General features: G+C 39.5%; 1 protein-coding gene across 2 annotated transcripts in view; it reads right to left on the bottom strand.

Moving 5' to 3' along the window:
• Positions 1 to 26,932, bottom strand: part of FAM149A (family with sequence similarity 149 member A) — an 80,061-nt gene extending 53,129 nt beyond the window's left edge. Inside the window, exon 1 of one of the 2 annotated variants that reach the window (XM_078148995.1) lies at positions 25,483 to 26,932. In XM_078148995.1, coding sequence (XP_078005121.1) covers positions 25,483 to 26,693 — 1,211 coding nt within the window. In that variant the 5' untranslated portion in view covers positions 26,694 to 26,932. The remainder of the gene's footprint in view (positions 1 to 25,482) is intronic. The other variant, XM_021007683.2, reaches the window with a different exon arrangement.
• Between the last annotated feature and the right edge of the window lie 432 nt (positions 26,933 to 27,364).

Consider the following 27,364-nt stretch of genomic DNA (forward strand, 5'->3'; position numbering starts at 1 on the left):
GGGGAGAGGTGAGATGGGGTGAAAATTTGGAACTCAAAAACTTGTGGAAGTGAATGTTGAAAACTAAAAATAAATAAATTTACATAAAAAAAAGAATGAAGGACAAGGGAAGCTAGGTGGTACAGTGGGTATAGCGCTGTCCCTGGATTCAGGAGGACCTGAGTTCAAATCCGGTCTCAGACACATAATACTTATTAGCTGTGTGACCCTGGACAAGTCACTTAATCCCATTGCCTAGCCAAATAAATAAATGAATGAATAAATAAATAAAAAGAATGAAGGACAAATAACAACAGAAGCAACAGCAGTGACACAATCTATTACCATCATCACCATCATTATCATCATCACTAACATTCATATAGTGCTTTAAGATTTGCAAAGTGTTTTACATATGTTCTCACTTGACAACTACCTTGGAAGATAGGTGCTATTATTGTCCTTAATTTTCAGATGAAGAAACTGAGCCTTAGAGAAGTGATTTGCCCAGGGACACATAGATAGCAAGTGCTTAAGGCAGGATTTGAATCCAAATGTTCCTTACTCTATCCACTGTGCAACCTAGCTGCCCATCAGTAGCAGAGCAAAAACTTGTAATAGTCTCTAATTCCTCTGGTCCTGTGATCAAAAAAGTCATAGTCCCGTCCAGCCCCTTTCCATATCAAACCTCCATTCTATCCTAAAACAAAACAAAACAAAACAAAATTAAAACAAAAAACAGCAAAAAACTCTAACCTACAGGCTTCTACTGCAAAGTGGGCCAGCCCCATAGCTGCCTACTGCCAAGCTCCTTCCTACTTTTGTTGATATTGTCCAGTCATTTCAGTCATGGCCAACTCTTTGTGACATCATTTGGAGTTTCCTTGGCAAAGATGCTGGAGTAGTTTACCATTTCCTTCTCCAGCTCATTTTACAGATGTGGAAACTGAGGCAAACAGGGTTAACTGACTTTCCCAGGGTCACACAGCTAGTAAGTGTCAGAGAGATTTGAACTCAGGTCTTCCTGACTCCAAGCGTGGCATGCTGTCCACTGCACCACCTAGCTGACCCATCCTTCCTACTACAGATGTTCTTTAAGCCTCTCTCTCTGGATTTGAGCTTCCTTTTATTTTTCATCAATGGCTATAAGTCTTCGTTACTCTTTTCCAAGGCCTATCCTGGGCAGAGTCAAGGAAACTTTTGGAGGAAACCCTCTTTGTAATACTACAATGAAAGTTACAAGCCAGTCACAATAGAGGTTATAGATAGGACTGACTGACCTGGAAGGAGAACACAATAGACTTCTCTTCCTTCCATGCCTAAGAGTACACAGAACAGAGTGAAGAATGTTGGCTTGTGCCTTTTTTGCTTTTTGTCTTACAAAATAAACTTGTTCAAACCAGGGGCTGTGTTGTTTTTCCTTTTCTTTAATCCCACTGCCTTATTACTATTTCAAGCACAGGATGTTACCAGGGGGGAAAAAAGCAACTTGAATGATTAAAAAAAAGCTACTCTTTTCAGAAAAAAAAAATTTAATTGAAAGGGCAAGAACTATAGATACTCTGAAGTTCATCAAAATGACTAGATTCTTGCCAAATCTATATACATCATAGGTAGACACAGTCATAGACCAAGACCTTTGACCTGTAAGTACCTGATAAATAGTTGTTGAATAGACTTCATTAATCAGCTCATTTAGAGCATGAATGCCCTGAAAATTGTGAATAGATAAGAAATCATCTTTCTCGGTAGCAGCTAAATTCTCTATAAAACTACAGGAAATACCTCAATTGGTGTTTTATCTTTCTTTTCAGAGGGATCACAGGACCATAGATAAAAGGGCACCTATCATCTAGTATAACCTAATCATTTTACAAATTAGGAAACTGAGGCCCAAGCTCACAAAGGTAAGAAGTAGCAGAGCTGGGATTGAACCAAGGTTTCCTGTTTTCAGATCCTATGTTTTCTGTTTGCTAAACCTTGTTCCAATTTAGTGGTTCACGCCCTCCTTTGGAGTTTGCAATGGATGGTCCAAGGCAGGGGTAGGGAGCCTGAGGCCTTGAGGCCAATGGGGCCTTCTAGGTCCTTGGGTGCGGCCTTTTGACTGAGTCCAAGTTTTACCAGACAAATCTTTTTATTAAGGGGATTTGTTCTGTGAAGTTTGGATTCAGTCAAAGGGTCATACTTGAGGACCTAGAGGGTCATATGTGGCCCCAAGCTAGTCCAAGAGGTTCACAATAAAAATTCTTTCATGGTGCCATAAGCAGTAAATTATTATAAAGAACATTATGAGTAGTATATTAAATTGCCCTGTGGATTTACAACACATTTTGTTGTTGGAAGGTGTTTGTGGAGCAAAAAACATTTGGACCCACCATGCTGCCTTGAGAAGCTGTGGGAGCCATTGATGAAGCAAACAAATGTTAATCTCTATCCCATCCCCTTTTCTGTTAAATAAATTCCACTGAGTTGAAATGACAGGTGTTTAACATTTTGTGTTTCTATTAGTTTCTAAAGAAGGTACAGTGGTTATCTGTCTTGGTGGAGAGAGGACACCTGGAAAATCACAGATATTACATTAGAATGTAAGCTCCTTGAGGGCAAGAAAAGTCTTCCTTTCTATTTATATTTGAATTCCCAGCACTTATGTGGTGCCAGGCATGTAGTAAGCATTTAATAAATGGCCTTTTCCCAATCCTAATTCTCCTGGACTTCTCTGCAGTCTTTGACAATGTCAATCACTCTCTTCTCCTCAATACTCTCTTCTCTAGGATTGTGAATGCTACTCTCCTTCCTCCTACCTATATAATGACTCCTTCTCTGTCTCCTTCGTTGGATCCTTTTCCAGATCACGCTCTCTAACTATAAGTGTCCCTGGGGGTTTCTGTCCTGGACCCTCTTCTATTCTCCATCTATATGACTTCACTTAGGGATCTCATCAACTCCCATGGATTTGATGACCACCCCCATTTTGTTGATTCTCAAATCTACCCTTTGAGATGGCTGGCTGCTATCAACATTCCCATTTTACAGAAAAAGAAACAGATTAAGAGGTTAAATGACTTTCCCAGGGTCACAAAGCTAATGTCTAAGGTGGGACTTGAATACAGATCTTCCTTACCTGTCCTCCTCCATGTCTCCATGATCCTCCAAGATCTTTGCAAATATTTTGTTCAGAAACCAAGTTCACATTTACATTAGCACCTCTTAAAATATGGCTATCAGTGATGCCTAAAGGTAGCTAGGTGATGTAATGGATAGAACACTGGACCTTGAGTCAGGAAGACCTGAGTTCAAATTTGACCTCAGAGATTTGCCAGCTAGGTAATCCTAGGCATGTCAATTAACCTCTTTCTGCCTCAGTTTCTTGAACCATAAAATGGGGATAATAATAGCACTTATATGGAGTTGTGAAATGATCCAACCATTTTGGAGAGCAATTTGGAACTATGCCCAAAGGGCTATTAAAAATGTGCATACCCTTTGACCCAGCAATAGCACTTCTAGACAAATGGGAAAAGGGCCCCACACGTACAAAAATATTCACAGCAGCTCTTTTTGTGGTGGCAAAGAATTGGAAATTGAGAGGATGCCCATCAACTGGGGAATGGCTGAGCAAGTTGTGGTATATGAATATAATGGAATGCTATTGTGCTATAAGAAATGATGAGCAGGCAAACTTCAGAAAAACCTGGAAAGACTTGCATGGACTGATGCTGAGTGAAGTGAGCAGAACCAGGAGAACATTGTACACAGTAAAAGCCACGTTGTGTGATGACTAACTTAGCCCCTCTCAGCAATGCAAGAATCTATGATATCTCCAAAAGTCTCATGATGGAAAATACTATCCACATCCAAAGAAAGAACTATTGAGTTTGAATGCACACTAAAGCATACTATTTGCTATTTTTTTTTCCTTCTGTTTTATTTTGTTTCCTCTTTCCAGTGGTTCCTCCTATCGGTTCTAATTCTTCCTTACAACATGACTAATGTGAAAATATGTTTAATAGGAAGGTATATGTACAGCCTATATCAGATTGCACACTCTCTTGGGGAGGGGAGGAGAAAAATTTAAAACTCAAAAGCTTATGAAAGTGATTGTTGATAAATCAAAATAAATTAATAAAAAATTAGAATAATAATAAATAATAGCAACTATATTCCAGGGTTGTTGTGAGAATTAAATAAGATAATATTTGCAAAGTGTTTAGCATAGTACTGGCCTGGCACATAGTAGGCTTTTAATAAATACATGTTCCCTTTCCTTCCTATTCTATGGAGGCAGCCAGAGATTAAGTTGCATAACTTTGGGTTTTAGTAGCTAGATTTACTTTTTCAATGTGAATTATTGTGTCCCTTCTCCTCCCCTCCAGCCTCAGGCATTCATTCAAATTGACCATTGGCAAAGCTAATGAATGAGGGACTTAGCTGCTGTTGCTAAGAAAAACAGAGATAATTTGAAACAAAACTTATAGTCAAGAGACTACTGAGAAGGATGTTTATTAAAAGGCTTTAAGCAGAGACGCTATTGTCTGGAATCATATTTTAAATTCTTATCAACAGACTTTCTTTATCCCTTCCCAAAGCTGGTTTGTTGTTGTCCTTCCTGCTTGAGGAGGACCAAAATGACACCATTATGTTGGAGTCAAAGTACAACGTGTCCAATGATGGCTGATCAGACCCAAATGAGCTCAGAAGGCTGTACTACAAATAGTCCATATGATCATTTGGAGTGGAGATGTCTCTGATTTTGTGCATCTTGCATTTCTTTTGAGCAACTACAATTCTACTTCACTTGTGGCATACAGCCCCTTCTTTGATGTGGCACTCTGTACTGAGCAGTTCTTTGCCAGCATCTCTCATGTCTCACAACAGATCCCAAAGTTCTTTCAGAGAAGCCTCGGGAGTGTCCTTGTAACACTTCTTCTGACCATCATGCTAGCACTTGCCTTCTATGAATTCTCCATAAAATAGTCTTTTAGGCAAGTATATGTTTGGCATTTGACAATGTGGCCAGCCCATCAGATTTACACTCTCTACAATAGAGTTTGAATACTTGGCTGTTTACCTTGAGAAAGGACTTCAGTATCTGGTACCTTATTCTGCCAGGTGATCTTCAGAATACTTCCTAAGAAAATTCAAATGGAAGCAATTCATTCAGTTCCTGGCATAGTGCTGATATGTTGTCCAGGTTTCACATGTATACAATGATGAAGTCAGCACAACAGCTCTGTGGACCTTCAGCCTGGTAGACAGGTTAATAGCTCTTGTCTCCCACACTTTCCTTTGGAGCCTCCCAAACACTGAGCTAGCTCTGGCAATGTGTGCATCAACCTCATCATTTATGTGTACATCCCTGAAAAGTATACTGCCAAGGTAAGCAAAACTTATCCATAGCAGCATTCATTATTTCTCTATTTGATGTGACTGACAGTTCCACGTATGGATGGCATAGTGCTGGGGGGTGGTTGGTGCTCATTATTAGGCCAAAATTAGCATAAGCAGCAGAGAATCGATCCATACTTTGTTGCATCTCAGCCTCAGAGACTTCATTGAGTGCACAATCATCTGTGAACAAAATGTCACACACCAACTCTCCTTCCACTTTAATTCTTGGCTTGCTGTATTTGGGGAAATCGCAGGGGTCAACCCTGTGGATAAGCCTTACCCTGGGGAAACCACCTTCATGATCATGGAATCACCCCTGCCAGGTTAAGCCCCCAAAGAATGGAACAATGAGAAGAATGCTGAATTGAGTCAAAGTATCTGGGTTTGAATCTTGGCAGTATGTATTTTCTCCTCATCGTAGAATTCCTCTCCTCCTTTAAGATGCAGCTTCAACACCACTTTTTTTTTTTGGCTTAGGCAATTGGGGTTAAGTGACTCACCTAGGGTCACACAGCTAGTAAGTGTCAAGTGTCTGAGGCTGGATTTGAACTCAGGTTCTCCTAACTCCAAAGCCAGAGCTCTATCCACTGCATCACCTAGCTGCACCCCCTTTCTTTTTAAAAAACTTTTATTTACTGTTTTCCCCAGTAATATGCAAAAACAATTTTTAATATTTGTTTTTAAAACTTTGAGTTCCAAATTCTCTCCCTTCCTCCTTTTCTATCCCCTCCCCCCCCACCCATTGAGAAGGCAAGAAATTCAATATAGGTTATACATGTGTCATCATACAAAACATTTCCATATTAGTCATGTTAAACACTACTTTCTACAAAAGGCCTTTCCTGGTTCCCCCCCTCCCCAAATACTAGTGCCATCCCAATCTAACTAGCTAGTACTTTACTGCCTTGAATAATGGTCTGCTCTCTTGAAGTTTAGAAGAGGAAAAAACAGGCATGGAAATATAAGGAAGAAGCCCTTTCAAGAGCAGAAAAAAAATAGTTCAAACCTAGGCTTGAATAGCTCAGCTGCATACCAGACCGTGAACTTGCTTCTAGGAAACAGATTGTATTTATAACTGTGACCTGAATAGGATTCTGGGAAGTATGACTACTTAAATCTAGTAGTAGTAGTAGTAGTAATAGTAGTGGTAGTAGTAGTAGTAATAGAAGTAGTAGTGGTAGTAGTAGTAATAGTAGTGGTAGTAGTAGTAATAGTAGTGATAGTAGTAGTAGTAGTAGTAGTAGTAGTAGTAATAGAAGTAGTAGTGGTAGTAGTAGTAATAGTAGTGGTAGTAGTAGTAATAGTAGTGATAGTAGTAGTAGTAGTAGTAGTAGTAATAGTAGTAGTAGTAATAGTAATAGTAGTAGTAATAGTCATGGTAGTAGTAGTAGTAGTAGTAGTAGTAGTAGTAGTAGTAGTAGTAATAGAAGTAGTAGTAATAGTAGTGGTAGTAGTAGTAGTAGTAATAGTTGGTGGTGGTGGTGGTGGTGGTATTGCAATTGTTGTTCAGTCATTCCAGTCCCATCCTTCTCTTCGTGATCTCATTTGGGGCTTTCTTGGCAAAATCTAGACTGATCACCAAAAGCAACAGTGCAAGCTCTTGTTAAAAGAACTTGCTTTGTACCAGGAAGGATGGCTGAACAGGAGGGGATGTATCTCTCTCCATTCCTGACTTGAAATGAGCATTTCGGAGCCTGGTTCTGAGGAAAGTCAAACAGAAGGGACTTGGGTTAATCCACGACAAAGGAGAGACTTGGATCAATCATTGACAGAGGGTCATGGCCCAGGCTGAAGGAGCACTATAGCTGAAGAAAGCATGGTGCTAAACCAGAGGAAGTAAAAGATTGCAAATTCTCATCAAAGACCATAGCCAGGGAATCAAAAAGATATTCTGGTTGATCAGAAGAGCCCAGCAGGTCAGCATTCTGTCTAGTCCAGGCTGAGAAACCACATTTAGCAGCAGGGTAACCTGCCCAACCCTGTCTAGCAGCTTCCCAGGGGCCAAGAAACCCTTTTTGGTCCAGCCCAGAAGCAATTGAGTGTGGTAAGGAGACAGCTCAGTAGCTGAGTGATCTGCTTCATCCAGCACACTTGCTAACAAGGAGCACACTGATGGGAGCTCCTGAGCTATAGGTTAGGAGGATAACTATCCAAAGAATTACCCCCCTAGAATCCTAGGAGCAGTAGTACGTTTTCTGCCAGTATTCCAGTTGTAGTTCAGGCTTGGAGGAAGTAAGCTGAAAGCAGGTATTAACTATATATTCATTATTATTTATTTATTTATTTTTAGTTTTCAACAATCACCTCTATAAGCCTTTGCATTTTTAATTTTCTCCTCCTCCTTGCCCACCTCCCTCCCCATGATGGCGTGCAATCTGATATAGGCTCTGTATATTCCTATTAAACGTATTTTCACATTAGTCACATTGTAAAGAAGAATTGGAATTAATAGGAGGAACCACATGAAAGAGGAAACAAAGCAAAACAGAAGGGAGAAAAAAAGAGCAAATAGTATGTTTCAATCTCCATTCAAACTCCATAGTTCTTTCTTTGAATGTGGATAGCATTTTCCATCATGAGACTTTTGGGTATATCTTCGATCCTTGCATTGCTGAGAAGAGCTAAGTTTAATAAAGTTAGTCATCGAATAAAATAGCTGTTCTTGTGTGCAACATTCTCCTGGTTCTGCTCATTTCACTCAGCATCAGACCATATAAGTCTTTCCAGGTTTTTCTGAAGTCTGCTTGTTCATCATTTCTTATCATACAATAGTATTCCATTACATTCATATACCACAACTTGTTCAGCCATTCCCCAATTGATGGGCATTCCCTCAATTTCCAATTCTTTGCCACCACAGAAAGAGCTGCTATAAATATTTTTGTACATGTGGGTCCTTTTCCCATTTTTATGATCTCTTTGGGATAGAGTCCTAGAAGTGCTATTGCTGGGTCAAAAGGTATACACATTTTTATAGCCCTTTGGGCATAGTTCCAAATTACTCTCAAAAGTGGTTGGATCAGTTCACAACTCTACCAACAATGCATTAGTGTTCCAATTTTCCCATGTCTTCTCCAACATTTATCATTTTCCTGTTTTGTCATGTTGGCCAATTTGATAGGTGTGATGTGGTACCTCAGAGTTGTTTTGATTTGCATTTCTCCAATCAATATTGATTTAGAGCATTTTTTCATATGACTATAGATGGCTTTAATTTCTTCATCTGAGAACTGCTTGTCCATATCCTTTGACCATTTATCAATTGGGGAATGACTTGTATTCTTACAGATTTGGGTTAGTTCACTATATATTTTAGAAATGAAGCCCTTATCAGAGACACTGGTTGTAAAAATTATTTCCCAGTTTTCTGCTTCCTTCCTAATCCTGGTTGTATTGGCTTTGTTTGTGCAAAAATTTTTCAATTTAATGTAATTAAAGTTATCCATTTTGCATTTCATAATGTTCTCTATCTCTTGTTTGGTCATAAATTCTTCTGTTCCTCATAAATCTGACAAGTAAACTATCCTTGCTCTTGTAGTTTGCTTACAGTATCAGCCCTTATATCTAAATCGTGAACCCATTTTGACTTTTTTTTTGGTTGATCCACGCTGAATTTCTGCCATACTCTTTTCCAGTTTTCCCAGTAGTTTTTGTCAAATAATGAGTTCTTATCCCAGAAGCTGAGGTCTTTGGTTTATCAAACAGTATATTAGTATAGTCATTGACTACTGTGTCTTGCATACCTAACCTATTCCACTAATCCACCACTCTATTTCTTAGCCAGTACCAATTAGTTTTGATGATTGCTGATTTATAATACAATTTAAGATCTGGAATGGCTAGGCCACCTTCCCCTGCATTTCTTTTCATTAGTTCCCTTCATATTCTGGATCTTTTGTTGTCCCAAATGAATCTTATTATTTTTTCTAACTCTATAAAATAAATTTTTGGTAGTTTGATTGGTATGGCACTGAATAAGTAAATTAGCTTAGGTAGAATTGTCATTTTTATTATATTAGCTCCGCCTACCCATGAGCAACTGATGTTTTTCCAATTAGTTAGATCCGAATTTATTTGTGTCAAAAATGTTTTGTGATTGTGTTCATATAGTTACTGGGTTTGTTTTAGCAGGTAGACTACTAAATATTTTATGATGTGTACAGTAATTTTAAATAGAATTTCTCTTTCTATCTCTTGCTGTTGGGCTTGTTGGAAATATATAGAAATGCCAATCAATGGGAGTTTATTTTATAACTTGCAACTTTGCTAAGGTTGTTTATTATTTCAAGTAGTTTTTTACTTAATTCTCTAGCATTCTGTAAGTATATTATCATTTCATTTGAAAAGAGTGATAGCTTTGTTTCTTCTTTGCCTATTCTAACACTTTCAATGTCTTTTTCTTCTCTTATTGCTAAAGCTAACATTTCTAGTACCATATTAAACAACAGTGGTGATAATGGACATCCTTGTTTTACCCCCAGTCTTATTGGAAATGCTTCTAGCTTATTCCCATTACATATGATGCTTTCTGAAGGTTTTAGGTAGATGCTACTTATCATTTTAAGGAAGACTCCATTTATTCCTATGCTCTCTGGTGTTTTTAATAGGAATGGGTGTTGTATTTTGTCAAATGCTTTTTCTGCATCTATTGAGATAATAATGTGGTTTCTGTTAGTTTTGTTGTTGACATGATCAAATATGCTGATAGTTTTCCTAATATCGAATCAGCCCTGCATTCCTGGTATAAATCCTACCTGGTCATACTGTATTATTCTCATGATAAGTTGCTGAAATCTATTTGTTAAATTTTATTTAAAATTTTTGCATCTATATTCATTAGGGAAATTGGTCTATAATTTTCTTTCTGTGTTTTGACTTTTCCTGGTTTAGGTATTAGCACCATATTTGTATCATAAAAAGAATTTGGTAAGACTCCTTCTTCACCTATTTTCCCAAATAGTCTATATCGCATTGGAATTAATTGTTCTTTAAATGTTTGATAGAATTTGCTTGTAAATGCATCTGGCCCTAGAAATTTTTTCCTAGGGAATTCAAGGAAGGCTTGTTCAATTTCTTTTTCTGAGATCTAAGTATTTAAGTATTTTACTTCCTTTTCTGTTATTTATTCTATTTATATGTATTCTGTGTAGCATATACTTCTTATATAAGTACTTGTTGTTTCTGCTGTTATAATGTTAGGTTCTTGAGAACAGAGATTGTTTCAGTCTTTATTTTTGTATCCCTCAGTTCCTAAAACAGTCATTTAATAGTCAATTGATTCTTACATAAGCAAAATTCTCTCCTCGCAATACAATTCCCAAGCCCCTGTCAAAATGTACATTATTCTACCTCCATGACTCCAGAGATTCCCTAATTGAGAAAATTCCGCAGTATGTATTAATAGAAGATCTTGCTAAGAAAAAATTTAAAATGGCTAACTCTGGCTTACTAAATCCAGGCAGTGACAGAATGCTAAACCAAGAAGGTGGAAAGAATTCCTTTATAAGCTTGTAGTTGATTCTAAGTTGAAGCTAAGGCCTCAGGCTCAGCTATCAATTATGTAAAAGGCTTAGTGAGAATGACTCGCCCTTTTGACACTGTTTATAGGATTGATGATGAGAAACAGACAGATTCTTTAGTTTACAGGTAGATTTTCTCAGGACTCACTTTTTCTTCCTAAACCATGTAATTTTCAACTAATGGCCAACCTTCTGTAGCTGAACCTCTTAGAACTTAACTGGGGGGCTCTTGATGGCAGATACTCAATCCATCAGTGGGCTGATACCCAGAAGCCTTTTCAGCTGGCTGGGACTGGCAAGATCTTATGTTTAGCTCACACTGCCTTCAGGAACTCAGAGTTCTCCTAAACTATGATGAGGCATCAGAGAGAAACTCCAACCTTAACTTCATTTGCACATCTATAGGCATCTCAATGTCCAGTAGTTAAAATCTTCAAAAGGGTTTTATGTCTATTAGTAATCATGATGAAATAAATATTCAATATTTCATCAGCCAAGTAATATAAACATCATATTCTACAAACTTGATACACTTTTCAATCTGAAATCACAAGAAAGATCATAGTTGTCAATATTTAATGATGGGGTTTCTCCTAAACACTTAAACGGAGTCTTCTAATTAAAAAGTGTTTATGTACAGGGATTGCATTTCCACCAGTAAGTGCCATATCTAATTGCTTCTTCTTTGTTTTTTTTTTCTAGAAAGACAATACATTTTCCTTGCATGCCTTCCTGATATGAATAAAATATCTGATTTGTTATTAAATGGAATCACAGATTATGAGAGTTGGAAGGGAACTAAGTGGCTGTCAAGCATGCACAAAAAGCATTTAAAAATAACAATTATATGCTAAAAGTAGAGAGACATAAAAAGAAATAGTTTACAAAATGAAGGATTTTATTTGAATGTCAAAATAAAAAAGTTTTAAGAGTTGTTTTCCCATCCCTGTATATTACAACTTATTTAATGAAGCATTTAAAACATAATCTTAGATTCAATTTATATTGTGTTTATGTTTATTATATTTATATTATTAATTTTATTTCTTCTTCATCTCGTTTTACTTTTTGAGGAAAGATTGCCATTCTTAATGGCCAGGTCTATTTTAAATATGACTAAGGTTAATGGAATATGGTGAAGCCAGCTCCAACCAGCTCAGGAGATGTGATGGTTGTTCAGTTTTCAGTATGACCATTTACACCTCAGATACTCACACACTACAAATCCGGGTTTGATTTCCTGTTTTATTCGTTAGACTTAAGAAAGTGATGGAGAAAATGTTACTAATGCAGATTAAACTTTAAAATGTGTTGAGCATTTTCAGAGAGCTGGTTATTAAACATTTACCAGCACACCTCTGCCATATTAGTAGTTTGGAAGTGGACTTAAACTACACAATAACATAGATTGATATAACATTCTTTAGTTCCATAATTTTGCAAAAATGCTTCTCTCAGGTACCCATTAGTCACTGTTTTTATTAGGTTAATAGCACCTTCATTCTTGAAAAATTGATCAAAAACATATTTATATAAACACTAATATTTTATATCATTCACTTTGACTTAGTAGAATACTTGGGCAACCTTCGAATTTATCAGCTTAAAACTCCTTTTGAAGATCAATTCAGACCTCAAAATGAATTATTCGCTTAGCAAAGGGTTATCTTTAGAGCACTAATATTTCCAAAGAATTAAAATGGAATTTCATTTAGAGGTCAAGGAAGAGATGTATGTTAAGTATGCATAGGCTTCAACACATAAGGATTAAGGAACCTCAAAGGAAAACCAGAGAAATATATGATGGAAAAAGATGATTCAATCATATGTCAAGGTTGATCGATAGCCAATTTCTAAGCTGAATGCTCCCCTAAAATCTTTAAGATGTAAGGGAAATTAAGGATGCCTCCATCCCACCCACCTTCCCCGGATTCTTTGGGTGCCCCTTCCCCTGATGAAGTTAGAAGACGGACATGGAAAACAGTCACTCAGGATGGGCAGGAATGATTTGCATCATTAGAGGGAACATCCATATAGATTCAATCATAGATCCCTTTGAATATTTGGGAATTTTAGAGTTTTGGATAATTATTAAAGTAATTGTTAAGTGATCACTGTGTCACTGTCAGTGCACTTTGGTGGTATATTATAATATGGTGATGTCTTCATTAAGAAGTCTTACCTTTCTTTCTTTGTTGTTTCTTTCTTTCTTTCTTTCTTTCTTTCTTTCTTTCTTTCTTTCTTTCTTTCTTTCTTTCTTTTTTTTGCTAGGCAATGGGATTAAGTGACTTGCCCAGGGTCGCACAGCTAGTAAGTGTCAAGTGTCTGAGGCCAAATTTGAACTCAGGTCCTCTTGACTCCAAGGCCAGTGCTCTATCCACTGTGCCACCTAGCTGCCCCAGCCTTACCTTTCTTTTTGACCATTACATTTTATAGTCATTTATTCCAAAGTAATTTTTGACTGACTATACCAGTCCTGAGCTTTGTTTGCTCGATTCCCTATTATGCCAAATAACCTGAATGTGGGCAGCATTACTCCAAATTGATGTAAAATGATTCAACCATTATGTCGAGCAATGGAGTACTATGGCCAAATGCATATAAAACTATGTATACCCTTTGACCTAGCAATATGACTACTAGTTCTGTATTCTAAAAGAGATTTAAAAAAAAGGGAAAGAACCTATATGTGCAAAAATACTTACAGCAGTTCTTTTCTGGTGGCAAAGAATTGGACATTGAGGGGAGTGCCCATCAACTGGAGAATGGCTGAATAAATCGTAGTATATGACTGTGATGGAATACTACTGTGCTATAAGAAATGATTAATTTTCTGCTCTCAGAAAAACCTGGAAAGACTAACATGAACTGATGCAAAGTGAAATGAGTAGAACCAGGAGAAAATTGTACACAGTAACAGCATTATTGTAAGATGATCAGCTGTGAATGACTTAGCTATTCTCAGCAATACAATGATCCAAGACAACTCTGAAGGACTTATATTTCTACAAACACCAAGTGTTTTGTGTTAAAAGATTGAGCAAGCATGTATGAATAAATATTTGTCTAGTCTAGGTCCAAAGTTTAATTCATTTCCTGTTTAATTGTTAGTCAACAAGTATTTATTAAATGTCTGCTATGTGGTACAATGAAAATAGCGTTGGATCTTAATTTAGAAGACCTAGGTTTGAATACCTTGAGCAAGTCACTTAACTTCTCTGGGACTCAGTTTCCTGATTTGCAAACTGAGGAAGCTGAACTAAATGACCTCTAGTGCATCTCAAAATCTATAATCCTATAGTGTACAATTCCCAGAGTTAGGTCCTGGTGTATATATGTACCAGATTACTTTTTCTTTTAACACATATTCAGAGATAAACATATTCAAATCTCCTAAAGATGAAATAATAAGAGAAAACTATATGGTGTTTTGCTCTAATTATTACAACACAAATTTAATTTAAATTAGATTTTGAAAAACCTTTATATAAATAGTTTATATTCTCTTTTTAAATAAAATTTTTTTTTACTAAGTATTTATTTGTTTACTAAACCCCTATTTTATCCTCATTATTATTTGAATAGAAGCAGTATGGCATAGGCATATGGATAGAAGGTTTGCCTTGGAGTATGGAAGGCCTGGATTCAAATCTTGCCCTGATGCATGCCATTCATGTGATGCTGAGTAAATCACTAACCAGTTAGTGCCCCTAAGCAACCCAGTAAGACTCTTAAGTTATAGACAAGTTGCTGAGCTCCATCAGAGAAGGGAATTTCCATGCAAAGAGTTCCTTACCCCAGTGAAATCATAGAGTATGCCATCCCAAGCCCCTAAAAAAAATACCAAAATCTTTTGAGTTTAATAATTCCCTTCGAACACTACTTGCCATAAAAGTTTAATATGGTCACCTCATTAATCCATTGCCATATTTTGTTGTTTCTATCTTTACTGTATGTAAATTTATATATAAATTCTACATATTTTATATTCTATAAATTCTATCTGGCTTGTGTATTCCCTCACACAACCACCAATCCTTATTCAAGCCTTTATTACCTCTCACCAGGACAACTACAATGGCCTTCTAACTGGCCACTCTGTCTCATTTCTTCCTGCCTCCCTTTCCCCATCTCTCCTCCCCCCAACTGCCTAAAATGTATGACCCCACTCAGCAGACTGCACTGGCTCCCTAATACTTCCAGGATAAAATATAATGTGTTTGGCATGTAAGAGCTCATCCAAACCTGTCCCTTTCCTATCTTCCCATTCCTCTGGCACTTTTCTCCCCTCCATGCACTCTACAACAAAGCTCTGCAGGACTACTTACTCTTCCTCTAGCACAACACTCCACCTTTTTCTCAGAGGCTTTGTGCTGGCCATCCCCCGTAAGAAGAATGCACAGCCACATCACCTGTTCCTCTTAAGTTCCCTAGATTCCTTTAAGACTCAGCGTAAATCCTCCCTTCTGCAGGAGGTCGTGTCTAGATCCTCTTCAGCTCCAAACGCCCTTCCTGCTGAGGTCACCTTCCATCTACTCTCTATGTATCTTATAGGTCTGGAGAACTCACACGGGGCAAGCATTCACATGCTGGTCAGAAGAAGCCATATAAGGACACTCTCAAGGTCTCCCTTAATTGCGGAATTGATTGTGTGACACGGGAGACACTGGCACAGGACTGCCCAGCATGGCGTGCCCTCATCAGAGAAGGCGCTGTGCTCTATGAGTAAAACAGAATTGAAGCAACTCAAAAGAAACACGAGATGCACAAATTTAGAGAACCCACTCCAAATGTTCACATGGACTATTTGTGCCCAACCTGTGGTAACACATTCCGAGCCCATATTGTTCTAGTGAGCCATAGTCAGACACACTATAACATAGTGATGTCATTTGGGTCCTCTCTGAGAACAAAGGACAAAAACCAACCAATCATGTACCTAGTTTTTTGCATATTGTTTCCTACCTTAGAATATAAGCTTCCTGAGAGTAGGGATAGTTTTTATCTCACTTTTTTTTTTGCAGACAATTGGTGTCAAGTGACTTGCCTAGGGTCACACAGCTAGTAAGTGTACTTAAATCCTCCTGACTCCAGCACCAGTGTTCTATCTACGATGCTACCTACCTATGCCTGGTTTTTAATCTTTCTTTTTTATCATTGTGCTTAGAACAGGGTATGGCACAGAGGAAGAGATTAATAAATAGTGGCGTTCAGTCAAGTCCAACTCTTTGTGACCCAGTTTTGGTTTTTCTTCCCAAAGACACTGGAGTGGTTTGCTATTTCCTTCTCCAGTTCACTTTACAAAAAGTTGAGGAAACTGAGACAAACAGGGTTAAGTGGCCTGCCCAGGGTCACACAGGAAGATGAATCTTCCTGATTTCAGGTCCAGCACCCTATCCACTGCGGCACCCAGCTGCCCAAATAGTTGCTTACTGACTAGTAAATGTATGAAGTTACCACATAAAGCAAATGTTAATCTAGTTCGCCCACTTTCTGTACCGTAAGGAGATTTCACTGTATTCTGAAGTATATTGTAATCAGTAGAAATAACCATAAATTTATAAAAGTAGCAAGGCTATGAGAAAAGAATGCAATAGAGGATACTTCATTTAATTGTTTCAGTTCTATTCTTCATTGACTTCATCTGAGCCTAAATAATTAAACCATTAAGAAAGGCCAAAGCTTGCCTTCCTCTTAGGTCTTGACACAGAAGTGTGGGAGAGCCTCAGTAGTGTTTAAACTCCACCCTTACTGCATAAAAGCACTTACAAGCCCTTTCACATTGCGTCACTTTTACTAGGCATTATGAGGCAACATGTTCTAGTATTTTGACTCCTTAGAGTGTTTCTGTCTTCAGCAGGGAGGGAGACATCATTTGTTTCCATTTGGCGCTAGCGGTTAATTGAATCACTTCCTACACTGTATATTTCTGGTAGTACCTGCTGTTCTTTTAAAAGAGCACACACTATTTGTAAGTGGGCCTTGTAAATGCTTCCTGTGGGCTGGGAGTTTGAAGAAAAATATACCTTTACTCTGTTCTTAGCAGGATATGGGTCACAAAATCATAGATTTAGTAATTAAAGCTAGCAAGCATTTACATAGCGCTTCAGGGTTTACAAAGTGTTTTACAAACGTTATTGCATTTGATCCTCCTGGGAGGTACGTGCTATTATTATTCCCATTTTATAGATGAGGAAACTGAGGCACATAGTGCTTAAGACTTGGTCAGGGTCACTCAGTAAGTATCTGAGGCTAGGTTTGAACTCAGGAATTCCTGACTCCAGGAGCAACCACCTAGCTGCTGGAAGGGACCAACCCCTTCATTTTACAGATGAGGAAGCTGAGGCACACGGAAGTCAAGTGACTTGTCCAGGGTCACACAGCTAGTACCAGAGGCAGGATTGGGTTTTCCTGCCTCCAAGTCTAGTATTCTCTCTACTATACCATGCTGCCTCTCAGCTTGTAAGGATCTTTGTATCGTCACCCTCTCTCCTAGCAACTACCAGCTAATACAGTCAATATTTAGATGTCATGGTGGGAATGATAAATATTATCTAGTGACATTATCATCAACAACCAACCTGACATGTATGCTTGCTTAGCACTCAGAAGCAAAAATATTTTTTTGATATAAATGGATTTGCTTTCTGAAAACACTGAAGTTTGGCCAGCTGTGAAACATAACTTGAAAGGCTTCAATTTCACCTATGAATATCGTGCTTCAAGATGTGCGGCATGAGACTAATGAACAAATCCAAACAAGGGAGATTGAACAGTAAGAAATCCTTGGAGAAGACAAGGAAAAACAACAAACAAAACTTCGTTTTCACCTGTTGAAAGCGCAACAGCTTAACCAGTCATTACTATCCTTAAGGATAAAGGGAAAGTCATATGCTGATCCATAGTAGGCTGAGCTCATTGGCCAATGGGTCTCTATGGAAATGCAAGATCCCAGCAGAAAACACCATGAACTTCAGAAAATCTCCCAGGCAACCAAAAAAAAAAAAATAAGAAGAAGAAGAAGAAGAAGAAGTCTAAGATAGCAGTTGCTATAAAGGAGGGAGATTTAAAATGCCACTGGGTTTTCATGACATAAGCAGAAAGCGGGGGAGTAAGATTCTGGGGGAAAGGGAATTTTCCTTCTTAGTACTTTGTATGGTCTCCGAAAAGCACTTTGTGTTCCAGGTGTAGGAATTATGTTTCCTATACGGAGATAGTCCTCGTCCTCCTTTTCTTCTCTATTCTGTCTGGTTGACTTGGTTGACTAGTAAATTCTTACTACTACAACATGGAGCCTCCTGGGTATTCCAGACCAGACCTGTGATTTCATTGTGATAGGGAACTCCGTATTAGGAAGTGCCCTCTGCTAATGAAGATCAGCACCTGCTCTGAACCTTATGGTCTAAGAACCTGGGTCTATGAGAAGTTAAGTGACTCTTACTGAGTTTTGTTCACATAACAAATAAATAACAGATGCAAGACTTGAACCCATATCTAGGAATCTCTGAGCCTGGCTTTCTGTACACTAACTATGTTCCCTCTTAAGGCTCCATGAAATATTTCCACTTAACACTCAAAATTTTATATAAAAATGAGTTTTTAAAATTGTGATGAAAAAGGAAAGGGAAACCAGGCATAGACAAGAAAGAAAAAAAGAGAAATTATGAGCTCAAGGATCTTAGAAAAACATGGACAGACTTGCACAAAATAAGGAAGAGCAAAATGAGCAGAACCAAGAGAATGTTGTATACAATAACAGCAATATTGTTTTAAGAACAACATGGAGTGAATAAATCATTTTGACTATTATAAATACCTAAATTAACTATAAAGGACATATGAAGGAAGATGCTATCTGCCTCCAGAGAAAGAACTGATAAAGTATATATAGAATACATGTGTAGAATGATTTTACGTATATATGTGTGTGTGTGTGTGTGTAATGGTAGCTATCTCTAGGGCAAGGGCAGGGGGAAAAAAAGAAATTTATGTAATAACTTTATTACATATTTAAAAGGAAAAGCAAGTTGTACATAATAGATTTACAGTTTCATGTGCAATCTTCCTTATTATACTATCTTATGGAAATCCTCATTTTATTCCATAAATTAAAAATTAAAATAATAAAAATTTTTAAAAAAATAAATATTTCCCCTGTACCTCCAGAAATAGAGAGCCAAGTTTTCTGCATATGAAACACTACAAATTTTACACTTCAAATACATGGGGCATCCTGGCTCTTTAACTGACTTGCCCTTTCTAGGTAAGTACCTTCAGTGAAAATTTCTTTCCTATTTCTGTACCAAGGAGCATATGTTCCCACAGTATAAGATCAAGGCTATAGAGCTGAAAGGGACTTTACAAGCCATCTAGTCTAACCCTCCCTAGAAAGCCTACACATCAGTGCTCCCCCGTTGATTAGATTGGAGCCTCTGCCCTGTTCTCTTCCAAGCATGACAGGTTTGTTTAGGTTTTGTTTGTTTGTTTGTTTGTTTTTCTAATCTTGAAATGATGAAAATTAGCAATAGTCCAAAACAGAATGCCTCCTGCACTGGGTTCTTTTAATAATTCAGTGGATCCCTGATCTCATCCAAGTAAGTATTCTCTCCAGAAACCAGGGCAGCTCATACCTGTTTTTGTCCAAATATTTCCCCCCCCAAATCCTCCATAAATGAATGAATGTAAAATAATTTAGTAAGTACTTACTATATGCCAAGAATTGGAGAAACACGTAGAAAAGCTTTTATGGAGAGCCCCATAGCAGAATATGTGGAAGGAACAACACACATAGGAAGAACTAGCTGCAGGATGGATGGCATTGACTGGGGCTCCAGAAGACAAAGAGTCAGGCCAGATGGCAAGGCTTTGAGGTAATTCCTTTTTCTATATGGGAGGGCACATAGCTTAGCCCCTCATTGTGGAAGGAGAAGCTGAAGGGCTCCTTCAGTATGGCCCCAGTAAGAGTTCTTGGAGAGGGGGCAACTAGGTGGCACAGTGGATAGACCACCGCCCCTGGAGTCAGGAGGACCTGAGTTCAAATATGGCCTCAGACACACTAGCTGTGTGGCCCTGGGCAAGTCACTTAACCCCACTGCCTAGCTGAAAAAAAAAAGAGTTCTTGGAGGTGATTTTCAAGGTGAGACTAGAAAGTATACTTTAAAAGGTCAAACTGACTCCTGAGAAAGGGAACTTCGATCCTAACGCCAATATTTACTACATGTGTGATTTTGGATATATTTAACTTCCCTGGGCTTCAGTTTCCTTATTAGTAAAATAAGGGCTTTGAACTAGATTGTCTCTTCCAGCTCTAGAATTCCAATGTTCCAGTCCAATGGTCTAAGACACTACATTGCTTTCCCTTTATATGAATTTGGCTCCAAAGTAAATACACAAGGTAAATGTTATCAGTGGAAGGTTTGTGTGTTCTAACGTTGTTTATGGTGTCTCTATGCAAGAATGTACATGTAGGATACAGTGCTTTATTTCCAAGAGCATTTATTGCCTGTTAGCCTTAAGAATCTCCAAAACTGATTTTCAGATCTGTTTTTATAATAATAATAATTATTATAATAATAATTAGGCAGCTAAGTGATGGCAGTGGATACAGTATTCTGCCAAGAAGAAATGAGTTCAAATATGACCTCAGACATTTACTAGCTGTGTGACCCTGGGCAAGTCACTCAACCTTAGTCTGCCTCAGTTTCCTCAACTGTGAAATGGAGATAATAATAGCACCTACCTCCCATGGTTTTTGTGAAGTTCAAGTGAGATAATATTTATAAAAAACACTTAACTTCTAGTTATTATTAGTAGTAGTAGCCAAAGTAGCTATAAAGCTAGAGGTAAAAATCTCAAGGTATGTATTTATGGGTTTTATTTTTCTATTGTTCAAGGATCATGATGGCATAAAAGTCAGCAGATTTTCAGACCATTTCAGTGTCTTTACTAATGCAGAACAGCCTTTTCTGTAAGGAGAACTGGTGAGTGTTAAGTACATATTAGCTTTCTCTACTAAAATCTGACCCCACTGCTTCATCATCATGACCAATGCTAACATTTATTTATCCAGCACTTCTCAGTCTCTAAAGCCCCTTACAAAAATGGAGGTTGCTGTGGGTTCTCAATCACTGTACCATTGGAGTTTTAGACATGGCATATAGGGCTGATGATGGATTGCAGGTCTCTCATCTGAAGACTAATCTCTCTCTCTCTTTTTTTTTTTTAAGGCAATTGGGGTTAAGTGCCCAGGGTCACACAGCTAGTAAGTGTCAAGTGTTTGGTCTGAGTCTGGATTTGAACTTAGGACTTCCTGACTTCAGGGCAAATGCTTTGTCCACCTAGCTGCCCCAGAAGACTAATCTCTTTAAAAGAGGAAGAGCTTATCACCAGAAGGTTGGTTCTAGGATAATGATGCTTTTTTTTCAGTAATAACTCATGAAAACCACCTACTGAGTCAAGTTTATTTTGTTTTAAGTTTGGGGTTTTTTTTGGGGGGGGGTGATGGGGAAGAGTCCCAATTTATCTCAGTATATCAGTAAATGGAAAACCTACACTAACAAAATCATAGGTTTTCCAAAGTATTTGAGGCTAAAGACTCATCTTCCTGACCTCCCTATTTCTGTTAACAACACCACTCTCCTCTATCCTTCATGCTTGAAATATTAGAATCTTCATTGACTCCTCTTTCTGCATAACTTTCTTCCCCCATCTCTGACTTACAATCAGTTGTTGGGTCATATTAATCCTACCTCTGTGATAGCTCTTCTTTTTATTTCCAGTGGCAACACCTTCATTACCTCTCATTTGGATTAGTCTTCAGGATTCCAGTATCTCTGTTGTTGTTCAGTCATTTTCCAGTCATATCTGACTCTGTGACCCCATTTGGGGTTTACTTGGCAGAGATACTGGAGTGGTTTGCCATTTCCTTCTCTATCTCATTTACTGAGAAAACTGAGGCAAATAGGGTTAAGTGACTTGCCCAGGTTCACACAGCTCATAAGTGTTTGAGACCATATTTGAATTCAGGAAGATGAATCTTCCTGATTTCAGATTGGGCACTCTATTTGCTCGGCCACCTAGGAGACCTATAGTATATCTACTCTGTAATAATAATAGGATTACAGATTTACAGTTGCAAAGGACCTTAGGAACCATTAAGTTCCTTGTTTTACAGATAAGAGAAATTAACCACAAAGGTTAAGTGACTCTCCCAAGGTCACACAGCTAGTAAGTGTCTCAAATATGATATGATCCAATCCTGACTTCAAGTCCAGTGCCCTGACCTCTAAATTTTTTTCATGAAATTCATCTAAATACTTAAACTCAATTCACTCTCCTACAGCACAGCTCTGATTATGTCACAGCCTTCAGAAAAACCTTCAATGACTCCTCATTACCTACTAAAATGAAATGCATATAAATAAATGCAAAATGGGACAATATTTATAAAATGCTTTGCAAACCTTAAAGCACTCTATAATGCCCAGCTATTGTTACTAAATAAAGTTCAACCTCCTCTTTCCTCGAATTCAAAGTCTTTCATGATTGGACCCTATTTACTTTTCCAGTTTCTCTTCCCATTGCTCCTCTTTACTCATCCCATATTCTAGTCACACTGAATCATATATTATTCCTTGAGCTTGCCATGCATGAGTTTTTCTACTATGCTCCCCACGCTCTGTCTTGGTTGCTTATCTAGACTCACCTTCTTTCTTTCACCTAAGATTCAGACCGGTTCAAAAGCACCACCCTCCATGGGGGAGGCACACCAGCAAAATGCTATTTTAATACCGTGTCATGGTTGAAGTTCAAGTATGTGTAAGGCCCTGGGCACATGAAGATGAAATAGAAAGCAGGACCATACCTTCTAGTAGGACACATGTTCAAATTAAAACCTAAATGAGACTTCTCTTAGTTTCCTCGTCTGTGAAATGAATATATTGAATGAGACGGACTCTGAGGTTCCCTCCAATTCAAGAGCTTTGATGAGCTCCATTCAGTTCTTCAAATGGAGCTTTCTTCAAGAAGTCTGTCCTGCACTGATACATTGTTGATGGAATTGGGAAGTGATCCAGCCATTCTGGAGAGCAATTTGGAACTATGCCCAAAGGGCTATAAAACTGTGCATACCCCTTGATCCAGCAATATCACTGCTAAGTCTATATTCCAAAGACATCCCCCCAAAAGAGGAAAGGACCTCTTTGTACAAAAATATATATAGCAGCTCTTTTTGTAGTGGCTAAGAACTGGAAATCAAAGGGATGCCCATCAATTGGGGAATGGCTAAAAAAGCTTTAGTATAGGATTGTGATGGAATATTATTGTGCTATAAGAAATGACAAGCAGAATGATTTCAGAAAAACCTGGAAAGACTTACGTGAACAGATTTGCAAAATAAAGTGAGCAGAACCAGGAGAGCATTGTACACAGTAATAAAAATGTTGTACGATGAAGAATGGTGAATGACTCAGTTATTCTCAGCAATACAATGATACAAAACAATCCCAAAGGACTAATGATGAAGCATACAATCCACCTCCAGAGAAAGAACTAACATTGTCTGAATACAGACTGAAGCATGCTATTTTTCACTTTCATCCTCTTTTTTTTTTTACTCGTCTCCATGTACAAAATTACTAATATGGAAATGTTTTACGTGATTGAACATGTATAACCTATATCTCTTACCATCTTAGGAAGGAGGGAGGGATGAGAAGAAGGGATAGAATTTGGAACTCAAAACTTTAAAGAAATGTTAAAAATTATTTTAATATGTAATTGGGGAAAAATAAAATACATAATTTTTAAAAATGTCTGTTCTGATTCATGCTGATCTATGATCTATGATCCTGATCTATGCTCAGTACATGGCATATGGTAAGTATTTAATAAATGCTAATTGACTGACTTACTGACTGATCCTCTGTCAGAAGTCCTCTCCTTAGGTACCACAGTACTTTGCATCTATTAATATACTGTACTTTCACCTTCTAACTTGTGTGTGTTTATTTATGTACATCACATCTTCCACAGAAAAGCTTACAGATTCCATGAGGACAAAGAGCATGCCTTGTATTTACCCTTCCTCACCTCTAAGGGAAGAGGGCAAAAGGAAGAGATGATGATGGCTGATGATGATGAAAACATAATTTCCATTCATAAAATTATAAAACCCTAAACACATGTCCTACAAATCCTTTTTGAGTCCCATGATGAATATTCAGCATCTGTCATGAAGAGCAGTCAGATCAGAGTTTAAAGCAGGTGTATAGTTCTGTTTACTCATGAAACATTAATAGTATAAATGCTAAGGACCAGTAGACGAAAACAAAGATCTTGTTCCTGAGACTCTCATTCAACTACTTACTCAAGTGAAATGGAATTGTCTTAGAAAATGGTTCTGGATCTCTTGATGATATTCTTCCGTATATATACAGTGTACCCTATTACTTAAGCATACATAGCATTAACATTTTTAAAGGCAGATTTTAAAGTCAAATAAATAGGGCATTTAGTTGTATGAAAACATTTTTTTTCCATTGAGAATTTAATTTCTATTAGGAATTAGTGTTCATTGCCTTTCTAGATTCCAGGGAAGAATCTCCATCTAAATGAAGACCATTCTAACCTAGTGTTCTCTGATTTTCAAACTGTATGTGGAGTTTTTGAGGAGCAAAAGTTTCTCTACCTACTAAACTGTTTACTTGTTTTGTCTATCAAAAGAAATTCAGCTCTAGGCCTTCAAAATGCCTTTATAAAATACCTATTTCTTAGCTATGAGAACATTGTTAATGTTCTAGGGAACCATTGACCTGTGAAGTGAGTTCTAAATAATATCAGGCAAGAAGTGTTGATGGAGGAGTGAGAGAGCTGGGGAGGAAGAGGGAACTGGAGGGAACATATTAAGATCTGCTATGAAGTTTGAACTACTGAAATTCTCTATGTCCGGGTGAGAAAACTGTCATAAAGATACACACTTCCAAGAGTCTCGGCCCATTTGGAGTAAAAACTGAAGTTGTTGTTGGTGGTGGTGGTGGTGGTTTTTAATCTGGAGATATTTTATTTGTTTTGCAGAAAATTCAACACTGTCAGTGTTCCGTGTTTGGTTACTCGGGGTAAAAGTCACTCTTGCCAATTTTCAACGAAGATAAATAGTTTCTCAAAGCTTTGGGGCATCAGAAAAAGGCCCAAAGCAAACAAGAAGACGATATAAATTAAAGTAGCACATGCAAATACATCAGCGGCAGAGCTCCAAAAATAAACAAATGAAAATTCCTTTCTCTCTTCTTCCTAGTTCCCTCCCTTCTCTCCTCTGCCTCCCCTCAGGAATACAGGGGGCCCGGGTGGTAGTAAGCCTGATGAGAAGAGATCTGGGTAAAATGCGACTACTCCCTAACACTGAGGAAAACAGAGGGAGAGAAGCACTTATAGCTCAGTATGAGAAGCAAGACCAAATATCGTAGTTATTGGGAGACGCGGAAGGCAGGATGCTGAGGAAGATCCTGAAAAATTGGGGAGGGGGTGGGCGGAAGAGAGGGGAAGGAGGGGGACCGGGGACCCGGCGAGGGAGGGGTCTGAAAAAGGTTAAGTAACTCACGTTTCACTGCTACCATCATCCTCTGACTCGATATCAGTCCCCCACTCCTCGCCGATGTCTGGGAGGGTGAACAAGAGAGTCTTAGGGCCCTGGCCGGGCACTATCCGAGCACCAGGCTCTCGTTCTCCAGGACCAGGCTGGCGCGGAGAGCGAGCCGGGCTCGCTGCTAAGCCGCTGTTGCTACCTCCGGTGCCCGTAATGGGTTGCAGGACCGCTCCGAGCCCTCCGGGGCCTGGAGGCGGTCGCCACAGGGCCACAGAAAGAGGAAGAGCAGGAGAGTTAGCCCCACTGTTGTTGCTGCAGCTGCCGCCACCACCACTGCCTCTCAGGGCCAGGGGCTGGACAGGGGAGTGGAGAAGGGGGAGAGGCTGCGGCTGGGGTTGGAGCTGAGGGAGAAACTGCGATTGGGTCTGGAACAGGGGCTGGAGCGGAGGCTGGGGATGAGATTGGACCTGGAGCTGAACCTCAGAGTGGGGTTGGGAAAGAGGCTGGAGCTGAGACTGAGGAAGGGGCAGGAGTTGGAGATGAGGCTGGGGAAGGGAAAGAGGAAGAGACTGGGATAGAGAAAGGAGATGTGGTTGGGAGAGGGGCTGAAACTGGGGCTGTGACTGAGGCTGGGGCTGGGGCAGAGGCTGAGAAGGAAGCTGGGGAAGGGGCTGCGTCTGGGACTGGGCATGGGTCACGAGCTGAAGATGAGGTTGGGCAGGGGGCTGTGGGACAGGTTGAAGTTGAGGTTGAGCGTGGAACTGGGAGGAAGGCTGGGATTGGGATGATAGCAGGGGCTGAGATTGAGACAAGGAATGAGGCAGGGGCAGGGGTGGAAGTCTGGCTGCCCTGGGGCTACTGGGCAAGGAGAATGGGGCTCCCGCGACTTCTGCTGCTTTTCTCACGGAGGAAACCCTGGGATAGGAGGCGGTAAGGAGAGGATGGAGGATCGCTGGGGAAGAGAGGGACACAGAGGGTACCCTAGGAGCGGTTGGGGATTTGGGAGCCACGGTGGGGAAGAGGGTGACGGTCTGAGCAGCACTGAGGACGGTGCTGGCGCTGCTGCCTGCGTTGCCCACGCTAGAGTCCGCCGGACCCGTAGCAGCCGCAGAGGAGGCGCTGCCAGAGGAAGCCGAGGCTACGGGGGAGGCGACCACCGGTGGTTGCACAGATGCTTTGAAGATTTTGGCAAAGAGGGACCCCAGATCCAACACTGCTACCTTCATATCTCGGAACTGAGAGGCCGGGTCTTGAGGAAGCCCAGAGTTAAATCACAGGGCACAGAGCCTACCCTTGGCAGAGGAGCTCCATCCACCACCCCAGCGGGGAGGGGATTCTGGGGGCTCAGTAACAACTCTAGCGAAGCGAGCTGAGTGGACTAGGGGCTCTCCCAAGCTCAGTGCATGCTGCTTCTCGGACTCGGAACAGAGTGGTGAGTCTTTCTGTGCGCATCAATTCGTCAGATCTTTGCAAAACAGCCCCAACTTCAGGACAATGATCCCCCCAGCTCCCCTTTCCCGAAGAAACGAGAAAAGCACGGAGGTGAGAAAGCAATGGCAACACTCAATTCTCTTTCCTCCTTTGTAGCTTTGGCTGAACGCAGGAGCGTCGGGGCAGCAATGAGCTGCCTCTCTTCTCGTCCAGAGCAGCGAGCCTCGGCTTCCCGGGAGGTGTATGCCCCCAGCCAGAGCTGCAGGAAGTCCTGGCTGTGGTGACAAGGTGCCCAGAGGGACTAGCACTTGCAGCCACCGTCGTCACCGCCGCTGTTGCTCCGCTCCCTTTGTGGGCTTCCACAGGTAACACCCAGAAGAGGGAAAGGGAAGGCGGTTGCTAAGCTAAACAAAAACTGAGCTCACCGCTAATTGGGCACAGACCTGAAGTCCGCTGTGGATGCAGA

This window comes from Phascolarctos cinereus, unplaced genomic scaffold, assembly GCF_003287225.1.
Source record: "Phascolarctos cinereus isolate Bilbo 61053 unplaced genomic scaffold, phaCin_HiC Scaffold_9;HRSCAF=440, whole genome shotgun sequence".
In the NCBI taxonomy this organism is placed as follows: Eukaryota; Metazoa; Chordata; class Mammalia; order Diprotodontia; family Phascolarctidae; genus Phascolarctos; species Phascolarctos cinereus.